Source organism: Alosa sapidissima, chromosome 20 (assembly GCF_018492685.1).
Source record: "Alosa sapidissima isolate fAloSap1 chromosome 20, fAloSap1.pri, whole genome shotgun sequence".
Lineage (NCBI taxonomy): Eukaryota > Metazoa > Chordata > Actinopteri > Clupeiformes > Clupeidae > Alosa > Alosa sapidissima.
The window spans coordinates 14,611,025-14,632,789 of NC_055976.1; the positions used below are offsets into that span (position 1 = coordinate 14,611,025).

Consider the following 21,765-nt stretch of genomic DNA (forward strand, 5'->3'; position numbering starts at 1 on the left):
CACAACTTTGAATTACATATTTTGGGTAATCCAATTGATTACATTACTGACTACAAAAATTGCCATGTAATCTGTAGTCAGTAATGGATTACATTTCAAAGTAATATAACCCAACACTGGTCACCGGTGCCCAGTTATTTCTTTTTCTTTATTATGTCTGGGATGACACCATGTAGCATCATCCACAATTAGTTGTGATGACTTTGTACAAAGATTGCATTTCATTGGTGAGCTAATTATGAGAAATTAAACTTGTAACATAGGCTAATAGGAAAAGGCACAGGTGACTAGCAACTTTGTGTCTGAAGTAACCTAATAATGTCAAAGCTGTGCCTTGTTGATTCAGTGGTATGAATATACAGCACACCAAATTAATCTACAAAACGTGAAGTTTTGTATTGTTTTTGGGGCTCAGTCACTTTGGGCTTGTAGTCGAGGAATAATCTTGTCGCTTGACGCTTCAGAAATGGGTGTATATCCATTTAAAAAATCCATTCATCATCCAAACTCGTTTAGCCTACATGACATGCGGTGTGATTAATCTTTGACGCGTTCCTACTGACTGCCTGAGGACTATTGGTCACTGACACCATAATGCAGCGCAATATGGATAAACTGTGTTGTGCAGGCCAGGTTCAACAATATGAAACTAACAAAATCAAACTATAGACACTGGTAAAATGACATAAGCTTACTTTAGAATTGTTTAAGAATGGTATACTATTTAAAGTTGGATAAATGCAATTTAGAGGTGCGTAAACGCTATTTCCAAAATTCAGGAAGTGCGTAACAGCGTGACAACAGCAGTAAAAAAAGGCCTTTGTGAGGGTTTTCATCGGGGTTGTCAGGTCTTTTTAATTGTTGCTGTAACTGGCCAGAGATGTTCAACCGCTGCTCAGCTCATCCCATAATAATATGCAGGACTACTAGTTACCATTGACGATGAGGGTGAGGCTGAGCCTCTTCTCCAGGGCTGCCGCTGGGTTCCTCATCACCACGGTGTAATTCCCTGCGTCCAGTTCGCACACGTCACGGATCTCCAGGGTCTGGTGCTGAAGTTTCATCCTCTTAAACTCCGGCCGTTTGCTGTTTATCACTTTACCATTTTTAAGCCTGCCCGAGACACAATAACAACACAAACAATTCAACGACCATCATAATAATAATAAAGATAAGATGAAACTGCCGCAGAGATACAGAAATCAATTTCCACCCATCCAATTTCACACCCCCCGACAACGTAACACCAAATTAGATTAGAAACTGGCAGAAATTTCCATTTTGCACTGGCTAATGACATGATGATGGCTGTAGTGCTGCCATTTGTGCAAACAAACACACCATGGCCTGCGGTTTTGCATTAGTGGAGAAGAGACAAGAAATTCATTTCATTTTCGCCTCTTAATTTAGCCCATAAAACACACACTGATGTGTTTCCCGTAATTGCCTGTCGGGTTTCATTTGGGCAGTGGTGAGTGGCGAGAGAGCGGGCGCTGGTTAGGATGGTGACTTCATTTCCTGTAACCTGTTGGACCTGGCAGGGTTGATGCAGGAGGCTCACCATTGAGTCTCGGGAGTCGGGTACGCGGACACTTTGACGGACAGCTTGAAGGATTTCTCCCCGGCTGTTGTCTCTACCACAGGCCCACTCTTGTAGTCCAAGCTGATAAAGGGTTTTTCTGAAACAGACACACATGCGCACACACCACACACACACACACACAGACACACACAGCAGCCACGTGCATGGAAAAAATAGTGTGAACGCTTGCAGAATAGGGTCTGCGCATAAGCGCCACAGTTTGCATTTTGTAGATGAGCTTTCACTGCACAGCTGTCAAGAGACTGACCAGATCTGGCTCTCAGTTCCCTAATTCATATTGTGTAGCTCCAAGCAAAGGTCAAATGTCAAAAATGTCATGTCACACATATTGACCCATGTTTGCCTTTGTCAAGTATTTTGCTTTCTCTTCAGCAACTCTGCTATCATACAGGGAACATGCTACAGGGCAAATGTGTGCATACTATCTGCTTACAAGTGACCATAGGCTAACTGTGAGGGCCGACTTCCTGGATTGAACATGGATTGCTGTAAACCCTAGTCTGAGATTAAACATGGAACTTCATTAAAGATTTCCCATTAGAGGGAAGATAACCTTCAACTCAGAATATATCTACAGTACACATGAACTTAGATAGCGGGAATAAGCCTAATGCAGAACTGCATCTACCGTCACAGCAACAACCGACAAGTAAAAAACATTTTACTTCTAGTAACACTGGATTTGGTATGTGTGCTTGCCTCCATACTTCTGCTATGCAGAAGAGCCTAATCTTTAGGCCATCTGATGTAGGCTACCCTAGTCCTTCCTGTGTTTATGGGATTTCTTTGACAGTTGCAAAGGGAAAAAAGTAAAGATAGTCTTCTTTGCTCCCAGTGTAATTTAATTAGTACATTTCAACCACTCTTTGGGTCTTAATCAGATAGGCCTACACCATTATTACATTACATTACATTACATTACATTTGGCTGACACATTTTTAACCAAAGCGACTAACAACATGGTAACAGTTAAGTTGTAAAGCAATTCTCTCAACAATTTTAGGACAATTTAAAAAAACGGTAGAGTACAGTAAGAATAAGTGAATCAGTGAGTGCTGTTTTTAAACAGTTGAGTGTCAGTTCAAGATGGGTGGTAAGGATCAGCAAGACTTGTTGTAAGTGGTGCTATGAGAGGAGATGTTCTCTAAAGAGCTGGGTCTTCAGGAGTTTTTTGAAAATGGAGAGGGATGACCCTGCCCTTGTAGGAACTGGCAGTGTGTTCCACCAACGAGGAACAACAGATGAGAAAAGTTTGGATTGGCCTGAGCGTATCTGTTGCAATATCTGTGTGCATTCCTACATTAGGTCTATTTCTTTGATAGTCAACATCATTTGCTACCACATAACAAATACCAAATAACAATACAAACATTTCTTACAAACTTTCCTGCATACTTCTTAAATGTGCTGCAGTCAGATGGGTGTCCTAAAGACATAACTACTGTAGATCTTGAGCATCTATTATCAGTGTTGAATGAGCAGTTTTTGCAGTGATCACTACTGGACATTCCACATTGCTAGACAGCACTTGAGTGAGGATAGACTTATTTCCACTTCACAAATAACCATCGCTATCTGCAATAGCTACAGTACAGGGACATTAATCAGTTAGCTGAGGATTTGTCCTAGGTCCACTTCCCTTTCAGCATCATATGCAGTAATTATGCACTTGAGAATATTTATTTTTGTTGCACTATAAAGGATATCTTGTCTAAACTTTTTGCAAATAATGCAATCTCCATAGCACTCTTCAGCAATCCTCAAACATGCACACTCTTCCATTTTTTTGCATGGCTGGAATTTGAATGATAGGAAAGAGCACCAATGAGATGTTTTAACTAGGGAAGTTGCCTTTACAGTAAAAAAATACAGTGTAAATCCTCTGTAAAGACTGACAACTGTTCATAATAGTTAGTGACAAAGTACTTTCTACAGAAAAATGAGCAGTCACCTACTATTCTATCAATTTATTATCAAAGAATCTATTTTGCTTCTAAACGTCATACTGAATTTTAGCTATTATTTCAATTTATATTTTAATTTTAGCTTATTTTCATTTGCTACTAGGGTTATTGGGGTAATCCTGTCCTACAACATATGTGATACATATATACAAAGAGTATATTAATGCCTTAATTCCTATGATATCTGATGGCAAAACCAAAAAGTATGTGAATTATGCTAATTATGCTAATTAGCAAGCTTAAAACTCAAAATTGAGCTTAGTAAACAAAATATTTGAATTCAGCACCCTCAAATTGAGTGAAATAGCCCCTTTACCGACCTTTCCTCAAATTTGCCAACAGGACTTCTGAACGTTTGTTAGCTATCTGCTCTCCCTCTACATTGGGAAAATAACTTTAAATCGAGGATACTGGGGCAGCCGTGGCCTACTGGTTAGCGCTTCGAGGGTTGCCGGTTTGAACCCTGACCAGTAGGCACGGCTGAAGTGCCCTTAAGCAAGGCACCTAACCCCTCACTGCTCTCCGAGCGCTGCTGTTGTTGCAGACAGCTCACTGCACCGGGATTAGTGTGTGCTTCACCTCACTGTGTGTTCACTGTGTGCTGAGACCAAATTTCCCTCACAGGATCAAAAGAATATATATACTTATACTTATATAATCCATGCATGGGAAGCTGACCCTGTGTGCGGCGCTAGCTCTTACCATGAACGATGACCACAGTGGCCCTCTTCGCCAGGGCGTGCATGCTCTGGGCAGTGCAGGTATAGGTGCCCGTGTCTGTGACGCTGACGTCCCGGATGGTGAAGATGCTTGTGGCCTCGGTGGCCTGGGCTAGAGAGTTGCGGCTGTACTGGGGGATGACCGACTGGTTCACCTGCAGGCATCAATACACAACCTCAGGCTACGACCAGGTGAGGAGCCCCAGTGACGATTTGAGTGATTTATGTGATTTAGGTGAGGTTATAATGTGACTTTATATGATAGATAGATAGATAGATAGATAGATAGATAGATAGACTATATAGAGGAGATGAGGAGCCTTGGTGACGATTTGTATTGATATATGTGATGTTATAATGTAACTTTATATGACAGATGTGTTTGATCACTTCTTTTGTAGAGACATACTTTGATTTATTTGGCTAGTGTAAGTGGTTGATCTATTGAAATTCAGCTTTTGTTTGAAGCCATTTCACTGTTCATGTCCCAGTTCATGTTTGAATGCTTGACTGACAGCTATTATTGAGTGAGCTTGAGGATGAAAAGCATCTTTTCCCACCGATTACTGAAAAATGCAAGTGTTTTTCCCTTTTGAAATGTTCCTTCTTCACTGTAACACAGACCTTATGCTATGATGCTATATATAAGATACACTAGTGAAAACATCAAAGCAAGGCAGTGGCGATACAATTGGCAAAACTCCAAACACTGCCAGTAATTGTCATTAATCACAAAAATCCAATTTCAGAGGCTGAAATAATTACAGTTTAAGCAAATTTGTACAGAAATGCAACAGAAATTTGCATGCCAACAAGTAGCTCAGTAGCAATCCTATCATGGTCAAAATATCAGTTTTTTTTTCACAGCATGAGTACTTTCAAAAATGGAAACCTACAGGGGCCTTTTCTACCATGAGCTAATGTGACATGTCATGTGGATGGAATCACTAATGGAGGCCTACAGTAGATATCTTTTTTCATATAGCACATTTTATACACAGAGGCAATTTAATGTGCTTTACATAAATAGCTTACTAGCCAAGTTGGCCAGTATTATTTAGTCCTTTAAATGCATCTTCTCGTTGCGGTTATGGCAGTTGTACAACCTCCTGTCAACCACCAAGTCATACAGTACAAACTGCTGTCACATTCACTCCTCCATCTGGTCATCCTTCATCCTCCACCCACTGTAACTAATCCCTACGTCTCCATGTCCCTGACCTGTCATCTGTTTTTGATTCTACACATAGCACCTTTAGCTAATCTTCTTATTGTCGCTATGGCAGTCCTGCGGCCTACTACTAGCCTACATGCGGTAACAGGTATTTCACCTCTTCATCTGATCAGCCTTCACCCTCTTCCTCCCCTTGAGCTGCCCACATCCCCCAACTGCCCCCCCCACTGTCCCCCCACTGTCCCCATACCCTTGGCCTACCTGTTGTCTGGGGTAGTGCCACTGGAGGTCCACGCCCGCGTCGAACTCCACCATGGCCGTGCAGTTGAGCACCAGCGCCTCCCCCACCATCAGGTCCACCGGGTCCTCAGGAAACAGCTTGAGATCGTAAACTTTGCTTCCTGCAAGGGGCGCGACAGCGGCCACACCGTCCGTCAGCACTTTCCTCCGTCAGCCCAACCCGACCCCCTCCCCCACACACACACACCCTGCCCCCTTCCCCAACACACATATACACACACACACACACACACACACACACACACACACACAGACACACATACACATGCACACCCTTCATCTATAGGTTTGCACTGGTGGTGAGGCCCAAGCAGAGGCAAGCCCCTTGGTGTGACACACAGGCACACACCATCCCGTACTGTTTGCAGTCTTAATAGTGTAATTCAATCTGCCCTTTGGCTATCATTAGGAGTGAGAGTCAGATGGCTGCAAAACGCCCAGATACACAAACCTGATATTTGCTCGAAAAGGGGCGAGGGGGGACCTGATGTTTATTTTCATGCTCCATCGGCTATGCTGATAGCTATGGAGGGATCACTTTCTCTCCCTCACACTCTCACTTTTTCACACACACACACACATATTCTTTAAACACTTTCTGTTTGGCCTTAGAGGGGTTTGGCTGTTATTCTTGGCTGGCTATGGATGTGCACTGCTCTTAAGACCGTAAGTAAGTGAGGAATGACCTCACTGTAGAACCCTCTGACAGGACGTGTCTTGAAAGTTCAGCGCGACGTGAGCGGGGATGATAACTCTGTGGTCTGCTCTATCTTTGTCTTGGCCTACAAGTGCACAAGCACTTAAATCGGCGTCCTCCATCATTAATATCAATAAAGCCATTAAGAATGCCCACCTCATAATCCCTCTGTGGAAAGATATTACATTCTTCACCCATGCCAAACCATTGATAAAATAACGAATGCTGTTCCAACACCAACATGTCCCTTAGATACACTCTCTTAAAAACAAAATGATTCCATGATGTCCAAAAATATTTTTTTTACTGGGAGAAATGAATCTGAATTAAATAAGAATGATATCAGAATTTGTCAGAATCAGAATTCCGACTCCAGATTTTGGATTTCCTGTGACATTTGACAGATACTGTATGTATTTCACACATCTGTTTAGTTGCACTCACCTGTGAAGTGTACCATGTAGAAAGACGACTTGAATTCTTGACCTTCGAAGTTGGCGGTGCACAAAAAGCCAAATAAATATGGAATATTGTCTATGATGCGCCTAGGCACTGACCATCCCTGCTTGTTGTTCCATGTTGTCTCACTATCCTTTAGGAGAGCCGGACCTGCCAGGTCTGTCTGCGGAACAAGACCGAACAAGACAAGGCCAATCCACTTAGTCCAACAGCAGTTCAGTTTTGACTATTAGTGTCTCAGAGATATTATATGTACAGAGCCAAGGCATTACAAATTATACTTGGCGCAGAAACTGAATTTAAAAACCATGGTAATTTCTCAGAAATGTAATTAAAAGCTGTTGTCTGGCCAATTAATAATTACAATATTTTTGTCTCAAATGAATAGACTCGTTCTGAGGCAACATAGGATGTGATTTATTCTGTTTTGCATTTAAATTTTCATTTAAATATATTAAGATGCATAAATGGCCTCCGACTGTCAATTTGGTACACTCTTCATTGCCGTTGTGAGACTACATCGTCTTGAGCAACCACCATTTGTGAGCTGAAGAGCTTTGAAGACTTATTGCTCAGTGACAAAGACAAGAAATGACAGCTACATCAAGACGACTTAACGGAGAGACAGACACTGTTTCCTTGTGCAAGTTAAAAACAAGTTAGGGGATTAAGGTGCGTGCTTATGCGTGCTATTGTGTGCTTTAATGAAATACTTTGAGCTACCTGGATGACACTATAGAAGGCCTCAGCGTGAATGTGGTTTTGGTTTCAAAACGCCAAGCAACACAAACCCAGGGCAGAGCTTGTTATTGAGAAACTCGTTATTGTCAGGTCCATTACTGCCTGAGAGGAAGCTGGAGGTGTGGGGGGGGGGGGGGATAAGCAGGCTATTAAGGACCTGGAAACAACATCGCGGCATCGATCAATCAGCGACCTCCCACTTACTCGGATTAGAGAGACATTAAGCTCAGGGATGGATACCAGGCAGGGTACGACGACATCGGCCAAAGATTCGCTGACAAAGATAGCCTCTATCTCACTTTTGACAAATGGCTGATTGAGATCTGTAGGGAAAAAAAAAAAACAACAATAACATGAACTCACTGGACATTCTTCATATTAGTACAAAGAAGTGAATTATGGCTAGGAAATTTAAAAGTAACAAAAGGGTACAGTAGATGTCAAAATCTAATGAATGGACAAAGAAAAATAGTCTCCTGAATTAGATGAAAAACAGATAACCTCCAATCCAATGAAAACAGCAATAAAACATGCAACACACTCTAAACTACATCTTGGACCAATAAGTTACCCTGTCAAGATTTCACAGCACAACTTCAGATGAGAAGGTTGAGATGGTTATATTTCTTACATTCCTGACAATAATCTGTTTCTCAAGCTTAAGATAACTATCAAGGCAATCTGGACTGGTGAATGGCAGTGTAAGTCCTCTTTATGAAGTGCAATGGACACTAACATTGTGGCAAACTCAGGGGTTATCAGATATCGTTGGCTATAAAAATTCCTTTCCCTCCTCGTCCTCTCTCTCTCTCTCTACACGGGGATGAAAATGAGCTTGAGGATCTATTCAAAGCTTGTTCTTTTTTCAATTCTCTTTCATTAAGTAAATCACAAAGACAGAAAGATAAAAAAGAGACATCTTAATGAGCTTATCAATATTCCTGGTCTTGATCCCTCCTCAAATAGATTTTTTTCTTCTTTTTTTAATCTCAACAGAATTAGTTATAACAACATCCAACATAAGTTTCCTCAAATCTTTTGGGGATACATTACATCCGATTGAAATGCTAATTAGCATATTAGCTTTCTAGCGTCTTGTATAGTGAGTGTTTCATCATTCATTTTTCCTACACTGCTCAAAGCCAAACTGTCAAGCTGCAGTGAGCACAAACAAAACTGTTACACATAGAGGTTTTTATTAGCGCCTGTGGAGGTCTGGGTAGACAGACATTGCCAAAAATAAACAACCACCAAAATGTTTTGATATTTGGCAATAAATCACAAGTATGAAGTGAGATCTGTGCTCTTTCGTTTCCTTCACACAAAGGACACAGGTAGCTCCGGGGTGCAAGATTTAGTTGCAGTTTCAAAAGAGCAATGGGGATAGATTAGGGGAGAAGATAAACAAAGGCAGCTACAGCATAGACATGTGTGTGTGTGTGTGGGTGTGTGTTTGTGTGTGTGTGCGTGTGAAAGAGAAAGAGAGAGATAAACAGGAGGGAAAGATAGCTACAGAGAGAGAGAGAGAAATGTGTTGTAAAGAAAAGAGATAAACAGATAAAGCCAGACAGGGAGAAGAGTGATAGACATTTAGACATTTAGCAGAACAAGATTAAAAGATGGAGAGAGTGACAGAGAGAAAGAGAGAGTGAGAGTAAAGGATCTGCGTCGCACTAAGTGGAGCCACATGTGTCTCATCCCCTCTCTCTCACTCTTGGTACTCAGCACTCGCCCTAATTTATGGCTGTGATTGCAGCTGCTTCTGATCAGCCCCCTAGCAAGATCTATGGCGACGGCTTCCGCACACCGTCAGGAGAAATCACAGCGCCTTTCACTTTCATTCACCCGTCAACAGCGAGTGATGCCCGTATACCTGAGCACAACTCCCAGACTCCGTCCTCTCCATCACCCCCACCACCACCACCACCACCTGTCCTCCACCACCCAGCCTTTACCTTAGCACCATCTACCCGATGCCTCCCCAGGCTCTCACTGCCCTCAAACCAGGGCTGAGACGCAGCCTGCGACTGGCACCTCTCCCTGGACTTCCAGGCGAGCCTTTGATCAACTGATCCCCTCAAAAAATCAGGTGGCTTCGATCGGACGCCGGCTCCCGGGGGTCCAGGCGAGTGCTTCGCCATCAGCGAATGACGAGTGCGTGTAAAAAGCCAACTTCAAAGGCCCTGGCGACCCACACAAAGCAATTTTCTTCTCTTTTTTTCTTCTTACAAGGCTTCCCAGCAGCAGAGTCCTCTTCGGCTGAGGATGCTGAACAATGCCTGATCTCAAATGCCTCCAGGCTTGGAGGGAGGGAAAAGGCATTATTTCAAGCAATCTGGCTAGAGATGGTGAGACCAAAAAGCCCTGTGAGAGAGAGGACTACAAACTGAAAAGACTAAAACCTAAAAAAGCATGGTGCACAAAAAGTGCACAGGATTCGGGGAGAGAAAAATAGGCCAGGCTCACTTCGAGAGGAGATGAAAGGAATATTATCCTTTCTCAAGATCTCCACCAATGAAGTGCCAAGAATAATGACTCTGGGCCCTTATTACACTGAATTAAGTGAATACATTGTGTGTCTATTTTTCCTTGAGAACATTTTTGAACAGTCTTGTTTTCGCTTGATATTGGCAACGATTCTAGGTGTTCCAGCGGCTACTGCAAAACTTGACCAAATCTTGATTGTGTGAGGTCTGCTTTGATTTGGAACACTCTGGTTTAAAGGAGGGGGGAGGGATGTGATGAGATTTTGGCGAAATGCTCATAATATTCTTCTAGATCTCCCAAGCAAAAGAGCAACACGATGTGGGAATTGGTATTTATACCCCTTATCATCAATTTTCAATGTACTGGGGCCCATTTAACACCGGTGTGGTACCCAGTGCATCAAAAACTGCCGAAAAGGATAATGTTCCAGTAAGAAAGTCATATAGTGTAATATAAGGCAATCTGCTCTCTTCATATTATAGTGCATCATCAGACTGAATTTGAAGTTGTTGTTTCAAGAAATACAACTGGTAAATGAAAGCAGACCAAAACACAACTTAGTTATACCCTCAGCCATGCACCCAGATGATTCAGCTCTAATTATGGACGCTAATTGTGTCTGAGACAGGAAATTGATATTCAGGTGGAGTCGTATCCATGGCTACTTTTCATTTGGAAACAATACTGGATATCTTGGACACGGGAACGGAGTCCCAGGCACTTAATTACCTGTGCTGAAGAGGAGTACTTAAATTTTAAATGAACTGGCTTAATTACATACAAAAAAATTAAAAGCAATGTCCTAAAACTGCCTTTGTGCTCTTAATTATATTAACGTCTATTTGTAGGGACTGGTTTCCCCCAAAACACCTCCTACAGCTCCACAAACATCCAGCAGTGACAACATTTGCCAAAAAGTGATGTTCAGAAAGACAGCATCAAAATGACCATACTCACAGACACAACAATAGTTGTGCCAGGGCACAAAGGCATTCAATGTAAACACCAGCAGAAATCCTCAACATAATATGTATTCTTAGTTACAGTAACACGTCAAGAGCTTACATCTACAACAGACCACTGTTATACTGCCAAAAAAAGTCACAAAAAGATAAGAAGAGAGAAGACATTTTGAAGAAAAACTGGTGGCACCGTATTCCAAACAATGTCGGTTTAATGATGTATAGATGCTATATTGTAATGGCTCATTCTAAATAATAACAGTTGGCCCTGCATGTGACATCATCCACTGGACTCAGAACTGGACCCCTGGCCCCTGGCCCCCCGCCTGGGACTCACCTTTGACGAAAACGTAGACGCTGGCGGCGGTGGTGCCATCGATGATGGCCCTGATGTCCTGGTAGAAGCAGCGGTAGTAGCCCGTGTCATTGCCCTGGGCGTTGCTGAGCGTCAGAGTCTTGCAGTAGGGTTTCCCCGCCTCGCCCTGGCACTCCTCCACCCGCACAGCCCTCGGACCGGGCCCGCCGGTCTCTGGGTCCCGGTCCGAGTCTTGGTCTGGGTCCGAGTTCTGGTTCTGGTCCTGGTCGTGGTGAGGCCGATCACTGGGCTGGGTCTTCTGGAGGGTAGCCTCAGGCCAGGCCCAGTCCAGTGTGCGCTGTCCCCTGGTGGGTTAAAGAGAGGAGAGGTCACAGAGCTACTATCAGAGATGGTTCTAAAGGATCAACTGTTCTAGAGGATCAACTGTTCTAGAGGATCAACTGTTCGACGATCTCAGGTACTACAATGCTCAGAGGATAAGTATCAAGATGTGAGGGAAGAGGCTGTGGGTATGTTAAAGGTCACCTAGGAGACCTGAGCTTCTGGAGTTCTTTCAAGTTCTTTTTTTTTTTGTAAAGAGGTTGTCAAAGCTCAATTTTCGCCAGTTTTCACTCAAGGAATTTTTTTTTTTCTTTTTTTTTTCAACTCTTCCACTGAATCACTTTTCCCTTCGCATTACTGACGTGAGATGGATTCCACTCGATACCTTAATGATAGTCTTCCCTGGGCCAGCAGGAGGTAGGCCAGCAGGGGTTTGATTGGGCTAATATGAAAACTCGCTGAGAAAATCCTCCTCGACGCCTTCCTTATCCCTCCCCCATGGCCCGCTCTCCCCCTGAGGTGTCCGAGCCTTCTCCTTACACTACCGCAGCTGAGAGTACGCGTATTATTATCAGACTGCCTAATGTATGCATCGCCGACTACGAGAAAACTTCCTGCCTCTCCATCTATCCAGCTGATCTACAGATAAATCACACATAGTGAGCCCAGCAAAAAAAAAAAAAGGCTTCTAAAGTAATCCCCAGATCCCTTACTCATAAAGCGAGAGTGGTTACGTACAGCTAAAACAACACACAGCCATTCCCTGAGGGCTATGATGGGGTGCCTGTTTGCACCAGCCGTCCTTAGGACCGGGAGATATGCTGAAAATGAGGCAACAAAAGGGAGCACCAGGATTTACATCTGAAAATAACTCAATTCCAAATCTCTGTGAAAACAATGAAGCACTCCTCTCCATCTTGTAAATCTCTTGCGACGTTTCTAAACTGATTGCAGTGACTGTGGCGAAGACAGATACAATGAGAAATCTAGCCCTGATTCGTCACTTAATGTGGCAAGGATATCCACAGGGACAAGTCCTTATTTTAGAGGGCATACCATAATACTTTTTGTGAATCACTATGGGAACGCATCCAGAGATATTATTTGCCTTCACAAGCCCTGTTCAGTTATGGGTAGAAAAAAAAAAGTTAATCAAGGATCATGGATTTCTTGGCAAGAGCAACTCCAGAGATTATATAGGAATCTGCAATAAATAAAAAAAAACTGAATTGCTTCCTTAAGCCTTTTCAAACAAAACATGCTGTTAACATTATCAACATCGTTGAACATTTGGGAGGACCTGTGTTGGGAAAGAGACCACATGTCTCACATATTTTTTTTCTACTGGGAAAATAGCCCATGTGGTTAAAACAATGATCCTGACACATTAGCAATGGTATTCCTGTCAATTCTTCATACCTGCATGTAATATTCAGAGTGTCACCGGCTTGAATCACAAGATCGTCTTTGAGGTTGTCAAGGGTGGGCGGAGTCATAGAATAACCAATCACCAGACCTGCAAGAACAAAAGCAGACAGATAGGCTGATCTGAGACAATGCCGCCATGCGGAAAGCAAAGCTTTTGACAGCACACCTGGCAAAACCTGTCAAGGCACCTCAGCGTCTTGGCTAGACGAAATCAGGCATGGCGGAGGCTTGAAGGCCGTGTTCCCCGGCATGTTTTTTATTACACGGCTTTGCTTTTAAGCCATCAGATACATCCGTACATCACTCACCCCACTCACTCGCTTTCACACGTCCAGCCACACAAAGGACACGGCCCACTCCAAAGAGTCAACGAGGTGATTGGACCTGTCATGTCCACACAACAATTGGAGCTCAGACTAGGGGTTTTGACACCGCTAAGATGGCTTACATTAGCAAGCGGCCAACGTCAGAAATAGTCACTATTAAATCCAGAGAAAAGCCCCTCTGTGTGTCATTATTGGATTTCTGCTCGGGGGCATATTGTGTGTAAAAACGTCACCGTGACTTACGCAACAGCTGGGGATAGTTAGAGGTGAACGGCTGTCGCCACTCAAGATACCGAAAATTGAAAGGTGTTACGTGAGAGGGTAGGTAGGTCAGATGGATAGCTTGTGCCAATTTGTCTGAAAAATGAGTTTCATCTAAACAGGGGAAAAACCCCCTCAAGATTAATGGTGAAAAGGCTAAGATAAACACTGGATTAATTGTTTCCACTCCAGAGCAGAGCAGCCAAAAGAGTAGCAGGATTATTTCACACAAAGAGAGACAGGATGAGAGGGAAGCTGAGAGGAATACAGCCTGCCAGCACACTAGATGTTGCTTCATCACAAAACATGCAGACAGATCACGCTGTCACGCACACAGAAAGGAGTTTTATTTCTGGCCGAGAAAAAAAAAGGCACAATAGAGAACCCCAACATGCATCAACCTGACCCCAACCAGTGGAAGGGGAGATGTCTGAGTGGGTGCTCTGTTACAGTCCAGGGATGGAGGCTGTGCGGCACCACACACACTGAGTCCTGTACGGAGCTTAACCACACGACAGGAGCGAGACAGCGCCAGCGAGAGAGAGAGAGAGAGAGAGAGAGAGAGAAGCTAAAGCGTGGCCACTTCTCCTCCTGTCCAAACCAGCCAGCCAGACAAAGTCATTTCCAGGGGCCAGTGGGCGACAGCGAAGCGCGTCCGCGCACGCCAATCAAAAGCCTGACGTTCAGGCCCATTGCGTTTCATGTACACAACCCCGGCTGCTTCCGACACATCCTGCCATCCTGGTCGACAATAGAAAATGGACGCGGTTTTGTAAATATTTGATGGCAAGCCAGGGAACCTGTTTATAGTTAGGCTTGAGTCCACAGGCAGCACTGAGCTTCCCTTTTGTTGGTTTGCTGTTGTTGCTGATGTTGCCATTCTGAGCAAACACCCCCATCCCCACAACCGACCCCCACCCCCCTAAGTTAACATGGGCCCCAGAACATGTATAAATAAAATCATACTCATAACTTGTTATGAATAAGAAAATGGAACGGAGGCACTATGCATAACTACTGTACTCCCAACTGCATTGCCTCACTTTCACAGAACACTTCACACACAGATTGGAAAACAGCACAGATGAAATGTAGTGTATTTTTAGGTTACTTATATATCGCTGCCTGTTTCTGTGTTACTTGATCAGATCCATTGTGTATACGTCTGAAAATTCTTTGTTTACCAGGTATTGTTTTGCTATATAAATAAACTCGCCTCGCCTGTATAAAACAGCTTTTATAACAAAAAAACACATGAAGGCCCACCACATCTCAGGGTTGTGCTTTCTAGCCCAAGTGTCAGAATACACAAGTGGGGTGTGTTTTTGAAGAAAAGTGTGTACCCATACCAGTCATTTCTACAAGCCATTTTCCTATGACTACATCTAACGCTCACTATCTGTTTATTGACAGAAAACAAACCCAGTGTGACTGTGACAAAACCACGCGGCGTTCCTTGCCCTGCACCCAGCGGTGAGAGCGCAGGAGCCCCGCTGGTCGAGCTCAAAGGATCGCGAGAGACCTTGTGAAAGCACGCTCCGTGAAGGACCTGCTCACTTTACAAAGAGACGCAGACTCTGTAAAAAGTTGTTATTTTTGCGAGGGGGGACAAACTTGTTGTAAACAGCACTGCACGCGGCCCCTAGAAGACAGCAGCAAAGGCAGAGAGGTTCTTTATGGCGGTAGCTGAGCTCTTCTGAGTGATACGTCTGTGCCAGGGGATCTTTATGGCCTATTCAATTTCCTGCCTCCCAATGTCATTTGCCCCAGCCTGGATCTGAATGGACCAAAGTAGAGGGATGATTCCTGGAACTGAAATGGGTTTTCCTGTAAAACAACAAACCTCATCACTGCATGTGGGGCTGCATTTGAAATTCTAGCACCTTTTTCGCTGATAGCCTGCGGCTTGAACTAGGAGCAGAGGTCTACTTGTGTATTGACAGAAACACAAATCCATCAGTGGTGCTTAAATTAATTGTGTAAGACTTCAGGGTGGGTACAGATGTGTGTGTGTGTGTGGGGAGGGGGGGGGGGGGGAGTGGATAGTGTGAAAAAGGAAATTCACGACTGCTCACACCTCCTCTATTTCTGGCGCCCTTCGATTTCCTCCCGCCAACGGACACGGAGGGAAGCGACGGCATTCCGCTCATCACCCCCGTGTCCCCCTGGAAATGCCCAGGTTAGGCTCCGCACCTTGACCTCCACCTTCCCACCTTCCCCTCGATTGTCCGACCACCCCAGAAACCACAGCGTGGGACAGTAACCTCTGCCATTCAGAGGACCCTAAAACCCCAAACCCCCCGCGGCACACACACATCAATGTGGCTATAATTCTTCCACAAAACAAGAAGAAGACATGTGTGTGTTTCCAAAAAAGAAAACCATCAGTTTGAACCGCCCACACGTCACCATCTGTCCAGAAAACAGAATGAATATGTTTTAATCTCGCCGTGCTTCATGCATGGCTTATTCAAGACTTATTCAGCATTCACAGAGATTCCACAGGTGAAAATGATGAAAAGAGATCATGTATCTCTGGAGAGCAGGAATAAATAAATTGCACCAGGAGGTTGAGAAAATAACCGGAATATGATTATGTTCTCAAGCGCCAGGGAGGAATTCTGAATTAGGCTGACCGAGGAAAGGACACTGACACCATGGTGGCGAACGCTCAGACGATAAATGTCTCAAATAGCTTGGATTTTTCGCTTCTGGCCTTGCATGTGTGTGGTGATGGGGGTGGTTGATTTGGGATGGCGGTTTTGACCCCCAACTGAATCTGCAGAAATTTCAGCCTATTTGACCAAGTGTGAAGTTTTATTTCCCACTTGCGCTCATTAAACAGTTGGCCAGTAGAAGGCAGGGGCATAATCAGCTTTAATTGAGGGGGCTGAATGCAAAGGAAAAGCCAGTTCTGCATTCTCCAATCCTATATGCGTTCAAGCTCTCCATCTGACCTACATACTGGGAGCTCAGAGAAATGGGTCTAGCACCATGACATTATATCATTTCAAAGACGGTGGGAGTTTGGGGGTAGAGGGGGGGTTGGATGCGTGTAACGCAAAAGACAGCAATCGGTGTGATTTAAACAGCTGCGAGGCACAGATACATACATCCCCAGATTATCAACGTACTGTAAATCCTTTGGCAAAGTACACTGTCAGGACTGAGTTTGGGCTTCAGGCCATCTACAGTATATCTCAATTTCAAATGCTACACTCTTACTTTTCCAGACCATTCAGAGGAGAGTGAATGATGGATAACTCTGTACACCCATCCCTAAGAGGAAGTTATTCCTCTCTTTTTTTCTCTTTTGGACTCTAAGTCTTTCTGCCTGACTCTCTCTCTCTCTCTCTCTCTCTCTCTCTCTCTCTCTCTCTCTGTCTTTCATTCGATCTCCCTGGATACAGGGCCTTCCTCAGAGCATGGGGAAATGTATGGCTTTGTCATTAGGTGATTTGGGTGTGAAGAGTGTAAGATCTTGTCTGCACTGTTTCTGTATTTTTTTCCTGAAGGACTGAAGGAAGACAACTCTCTCCCTTACACATCCCACGCTACACCCCCCCCCCCCCCCCCCCACCACCACCACCACCACTCACACACACACACACATACACACTCTTCTGGCTCTCATTTAAACACATATCTTAATCGCACCAAACAGTCCCTTAGCATTACTAGGTGATTATATGGATAAATTGGATACGCTCTAGTGAATACTTGATAACACAGACCGGAAAATGTCATTGGCCATTTCCTAATATGGTTCAGTAAGCTTCAAGACCCGTTCATATATAAATATATATTTCATTCTTCTGCTCGGATTTGGCTTGTGACAGCTATGGATTCGTGTGTGTGTGCCAGATGTCAATCTCTTCCATATGGGTATACGATTCCACACTGACAAAGACCCTGTGTCTTGGAAGCAGCTTGGAAGTGGGAGAGGGTGTAAGCATGTGAATTTAATGTATAGCTTATAAACTGATATATGACCAGACATCGGAGAGCATAGAGTTCACCCACGGTCAGAGATGATAGAAATCACACATTTTTGAAGTGTTTTGCAAACAGGACCCTCAGAGGAGGGAAGGGGGAGCATGTTCTTTACCCCGAGTTTGAGATCATTTTTGACTCTGTTCAGTCGACCGTTTAAAAAACTGTGGAAAGTAAGCCTAGATGGGACATAGCTATATAGCATACACAGCTATGTTTAGCTTTTTTTAAAATCCAACTGTAAGCAATCCCTCATGTTTTTTTTTTTTCTAAACCCATGTCTTCACAAGTCATAAATCTCTTACATAATCTCTATGGTAACACATCTACAAAATAAGAGCTTATGCGTTGAGATATTTATGTCCAGCAATGTTGTTTTAGAGCTATTTAGGCACCTCTATCTACCTTCAAATAAAATCAGTGGGTGATCAGCGGTCTCAGACAGGTCCCAAATAATCCCCTCACCACCTCAGTGCTTGCTGGACACTGAAAATAGCCAGTTACTCAAGCGCAGGCCCTGAGCTAATGCAGCCCACAAAGGCCTGGATGTGGGCGAATGTTTTGGAGAGCCATTACGAGCGAGACCTCGCTGACCCCTCTGAACAAAACGAGGGCCCTTAGGGCCATCATTAGGGTTTCACAACCCGTTTTCCTGTTCCTTCGTGATGTAACACTAAGAGCTTTGTGAATCTCACATCTGTAGACTAACTTACACATCGAAGATAGTGACGGAAAAACACAGCATCTCATGTGAGTGTGAACTTCTCAACATATGTCTTCTCTTTAAGAATCAAGAATGACTGCAACGCAGAACTAAAGTGAAGGCTTTGCTGTCTTATAAATAGATGTATTATACTCCCTTAACGGAACACAAATGGTTATTTAGACAGACATGTGGCTTTCAGAGAGAGCATGGCTCTGAGGGGAACAATGCTTACTTAACATTAAATGGGTGAGTTAGACCAGAAATGAGAGCGAATTGGCCTGGGTGTAAACCTTTCCTTAGGATGGGAGTGCACGACACCAAGCGAGAACCCTTGTGCACTGGGTGTGTCCTTGTTTCAATACAAATGTGTCAATCACTCCATAAACTATGGTATACAGTAATTTACAGAAGGGCCTTGGAGACAAGATTTATCATTACAATCTCCTAAACACCCCGTCTAAAGCCAGTGCTACATTGTATCAAGTGGACAGCAGCATTAAGAATGCATAGACAACGTGCATATGGGTGGTCCGAGAGCGTACGCTCTGAGTAGGAATGCTGCAGAAATAATTTACACTGTCCACTAACACCACGCCCATCAGCCAATCGGTGGCCATCGTCCTCCAGTGAATCTGGCTTGAACCTAATTCTCTTTGATGAATAAAGGCAAGGCTTTGTAACATCCATTCGTCACAGCCGAGGAGGCCTGAAGTCAAGCTGTCTTGTGTATTTTGACATGCGAGTCGGCCGTAGACAGGAAGATAAATCATGTGCCTGCTCAGGTAGGGGGGCTCTACCATTCTCTCTCTCTCTCTCTCTCTCTCTCTCTCTCTCTGAGACACACAAATGCTGTTTTGCTTTTCCATGTGTGGTCAGAGGAACCAGAGGGGCCCGTCGCAAAGTGAAAGGATGAGTCCATGTGGCTGGCTACACACGAAAGGAAACGTGAAGGCTTTGATAGAAGCGGATACTCTCTCCCCCCCCCTGCCCCACACACACACACACACACACACACCTCTTATCCCATCGCAGCAACCCTCCTTACAGCCCCCGGGATAAATTTCCTGTTTTCCTGTTTGCATTTTCACCTCATCCCTTCCCACTCAGGAAAAGCAGTGAAAATTTGCAAGCCGCATTTCCTTTCTCCATAGATGTTTAGTCTCTTTCAGGCTGATTATGCGCTGCTCTAAGCAACAATGCCATCAAAAAACCAGTAGGTCACCACTGACCAATACCCAAGGAGGAAGCGCTGTTGTACTGTATTTCTCAGTAAATCTTGCCCATTGTCATTTCTTAAACAGAACTTCCAGTGCACTTTTACATTTGGCTGCAAAAGGTGACCAGAAGTAGCCTCTTTATAACTTGTGTCTCGTTGCCAGCACTCACAGCCACACCCGTCTAGTGCAGCGCACTGAGCAGGGTGGAATCTCCATACTGAACGAATCAATAAAGCTCCAGGGCTCGTTTTTAGCCTTTTTGCAGGAATCTAACCTCCACGTCTCCGTTCCCCTCAAGGAGCTACAGCTCACATAAATACTGCATTGGGTGTGTACGGGCGCCGCGCACAGCGGTCGTACGATCGAACGATGGAACGAAGCGCTGCGGCATCGTGCGTTGTTTATTTGCCCCGTTCGAAGCGCTGAGGTCAGGGCTGCTGAAGGGCAAGAGGAGAAAGGAGTGGACACGTTCCGCGCATATCGCCACCGGGGCCTTGTATTGCAGGAAGAGCCGCACCACTCCGCCATGACCTAAATAGTGGCCGAGTGAACTTTGCAGCTTTATCCTGTCGTCAGCCATTGACATCTGACCTTCTCTTGTCCGTCTCACCCAGGACTTGTTCTTGCCGCCTGTGGAATGTGTTCTTTGGCTCAGTTTCAATTTATTGAGGGTTTCTGTCTTTTCTCTCTCTCTGTCTCTCTTGCTTTCTCTCCCCTCCTCTCTTTCTCTCTCTCTCTCTCTCTCTCTCTCTCTCTCCTGTGTGCCGAGAGCTTTGCAGAGTGCCCCTGGTGGGTTTTTCATGAGTAGAGTTTTAGTGTTTGTTTGGCCAGGCTTTGATTGAAGCCCACCACCGAGGCGCCATCCAATACCAGCACTTCAGCATTACTTCGAGCAACGGTGAAGCTCCAGGACTCCTTTTTAAAAACGAAAGCAACAACATGGCAGCAAGAAGCAGCTTCTGCAGTTGTCTCTCCGTGATAAGAGAGAGGCCCAGGGCAACGGATAAAAAACACTGCGATAATGGCACAAAACTACTGGATGCACAACACTCCTTTCATCAGGGTAGAGTTCAAGGCTCATTTGCTTAAAAACCAAAAACTCTATTCCGCTTCTGCTGCATGAGATGACATCCTGAAATATGGCAAACTACCCAGTAATAATATAAAATAACTTCCAAGAGGCTTTAACGATCCCCACCCACTTTCACTCCTTTTCACTCAAGGACTGCCTGAATACAAGCCATGCTTACAGAGCGCTCCAGAACTCCAGATTAAAATAGCTCAGCTGTCAGATTCACTGGACAAGACCGGATAGGGTATATATCCTGATCCAGAAATCTCCTATGGAAATATTTCGGTCACTAGCCTAGAGAGGAGGGGTGGGGAACAGCTTTTTGGACTGCGACGGGTAAAGTGGGACACGTCAGGTTTTTCTTTTTTTTTTTTCTTCTCGATTTTCTTTTCTTTCTTGTTTCTTGCACAGAGCCGGGGCTGAGCTTTGACAAGGCCATCCACCACCACCTCCACCACCACCTCCTCCAACCACCCCCAGCCAGCCACACAATGTGTGCTGAGAGGAGGCTGAAATAGCTCCAGTGTCCGGAGGCCGGGCAGGAGGGCAGCTAGGCCACGCAGCAGACCTCCTCCCTGGGCTGTGGAGTCAGCAAAGTACCCCGCTCCCCGTGGAACAGAGACAGAGAGAAAGAGAGAGAGAGAGAGAGAGAGAGAGAGAGAGAGAGAGAAAAGCACAAAAAAATGACAGACGAAAGAAAGGGTGAAAAAAGAGAAAGAGACACCGGTCGCAGAGTCCTCCTTCCTTTGGACTCAAGGTCAGGGGGAGTCGCTTTGATTTTTGTTTCTGAATGCGAGGATGAACTCTAGAAAATGGCCGTGTGTGTATGTGTGTGTGCGTGTGTGTGTGTGTGTGTGTGTGTGTATGTGTGTACGTGTGTGTGTGCACGTGCATGTGTGTCTTTGTGAAGACCTGTCTTCCTTGTCGTATGGCCTTTCTATTTCCTGTCTCTTGAGTGGGTGTGAAGTGCGCATGTTGTGTGAGTGTGTGTCCATGTGTGTGGATCAGAGTGTATGAC

At 44.5% G+C, this 21,765-nt stretch overlaps 1 protein-coding gene across 4 annotated transcripts in view; it reads right to left on the minus strand.

Moving 5' to 3' along the window:
• Nucleotides 1-21,765, minus strand: part of flt4 (fms related receptor tyrosine kinase 4) — a 58,072-nt gene that overhangs the window by 30,942 nt on the left and 5,365 nt on the right. The window contains exons 1-9 of one of the 4 annotated variants that reach the window (XM_042074385.1): nucleotides 13,742-13,797; nucleotides 13,164-13,260; nucleotides 11,445-11,767; nucleotides 7,863-7,981; nucleotides 6,903-7,080; nucleotides 5,723-5,862; nucleotides 4,271-4,442; nucleotides 1,562-1,679; nucleotides 935-1,113 (exon numbers count right to left, since the gene is read on the minus strand). In XM_042074385.1, the coding sequence (XP_041930319.1) occupies nucleotides 935-1,113; nucleotides 1,562-1,679; nucleotides 4,271-4,442; nucleotides 5,723-5,862; nucleotides 6,903-7,080; nucleotides 7,863-7,981; nucleotides 11,445-11,767; nucleotides 13,164-13,240 (1,306 nt within the window). In that variant the 5' untranslated portion in view covers nucleotides 13,241-13,260; nucleotides 13,742-13,797. Of the gene's footprint in view, nucleotides 1-934; nucleotides 1,114-1,561; nucleotides 1,680-4,270; nucleotides 4,443-5,722; nucleotides 5,863-6,902; nucleotides 7,081-7,862; nucleotides 7,982-11,444; nucleotides 11,768-13,163; nucleotides 13,261-13,480; nucleotides 13,601-13,620; nucleotides 13,678-13,741; nucleotides 13,798-21,765 lie in introns of those variants that run through there. The other 3 variants (XM_042074384.1, XM_042074382.1, XM_042074381.1) reach the window with 3 other exon arrangements.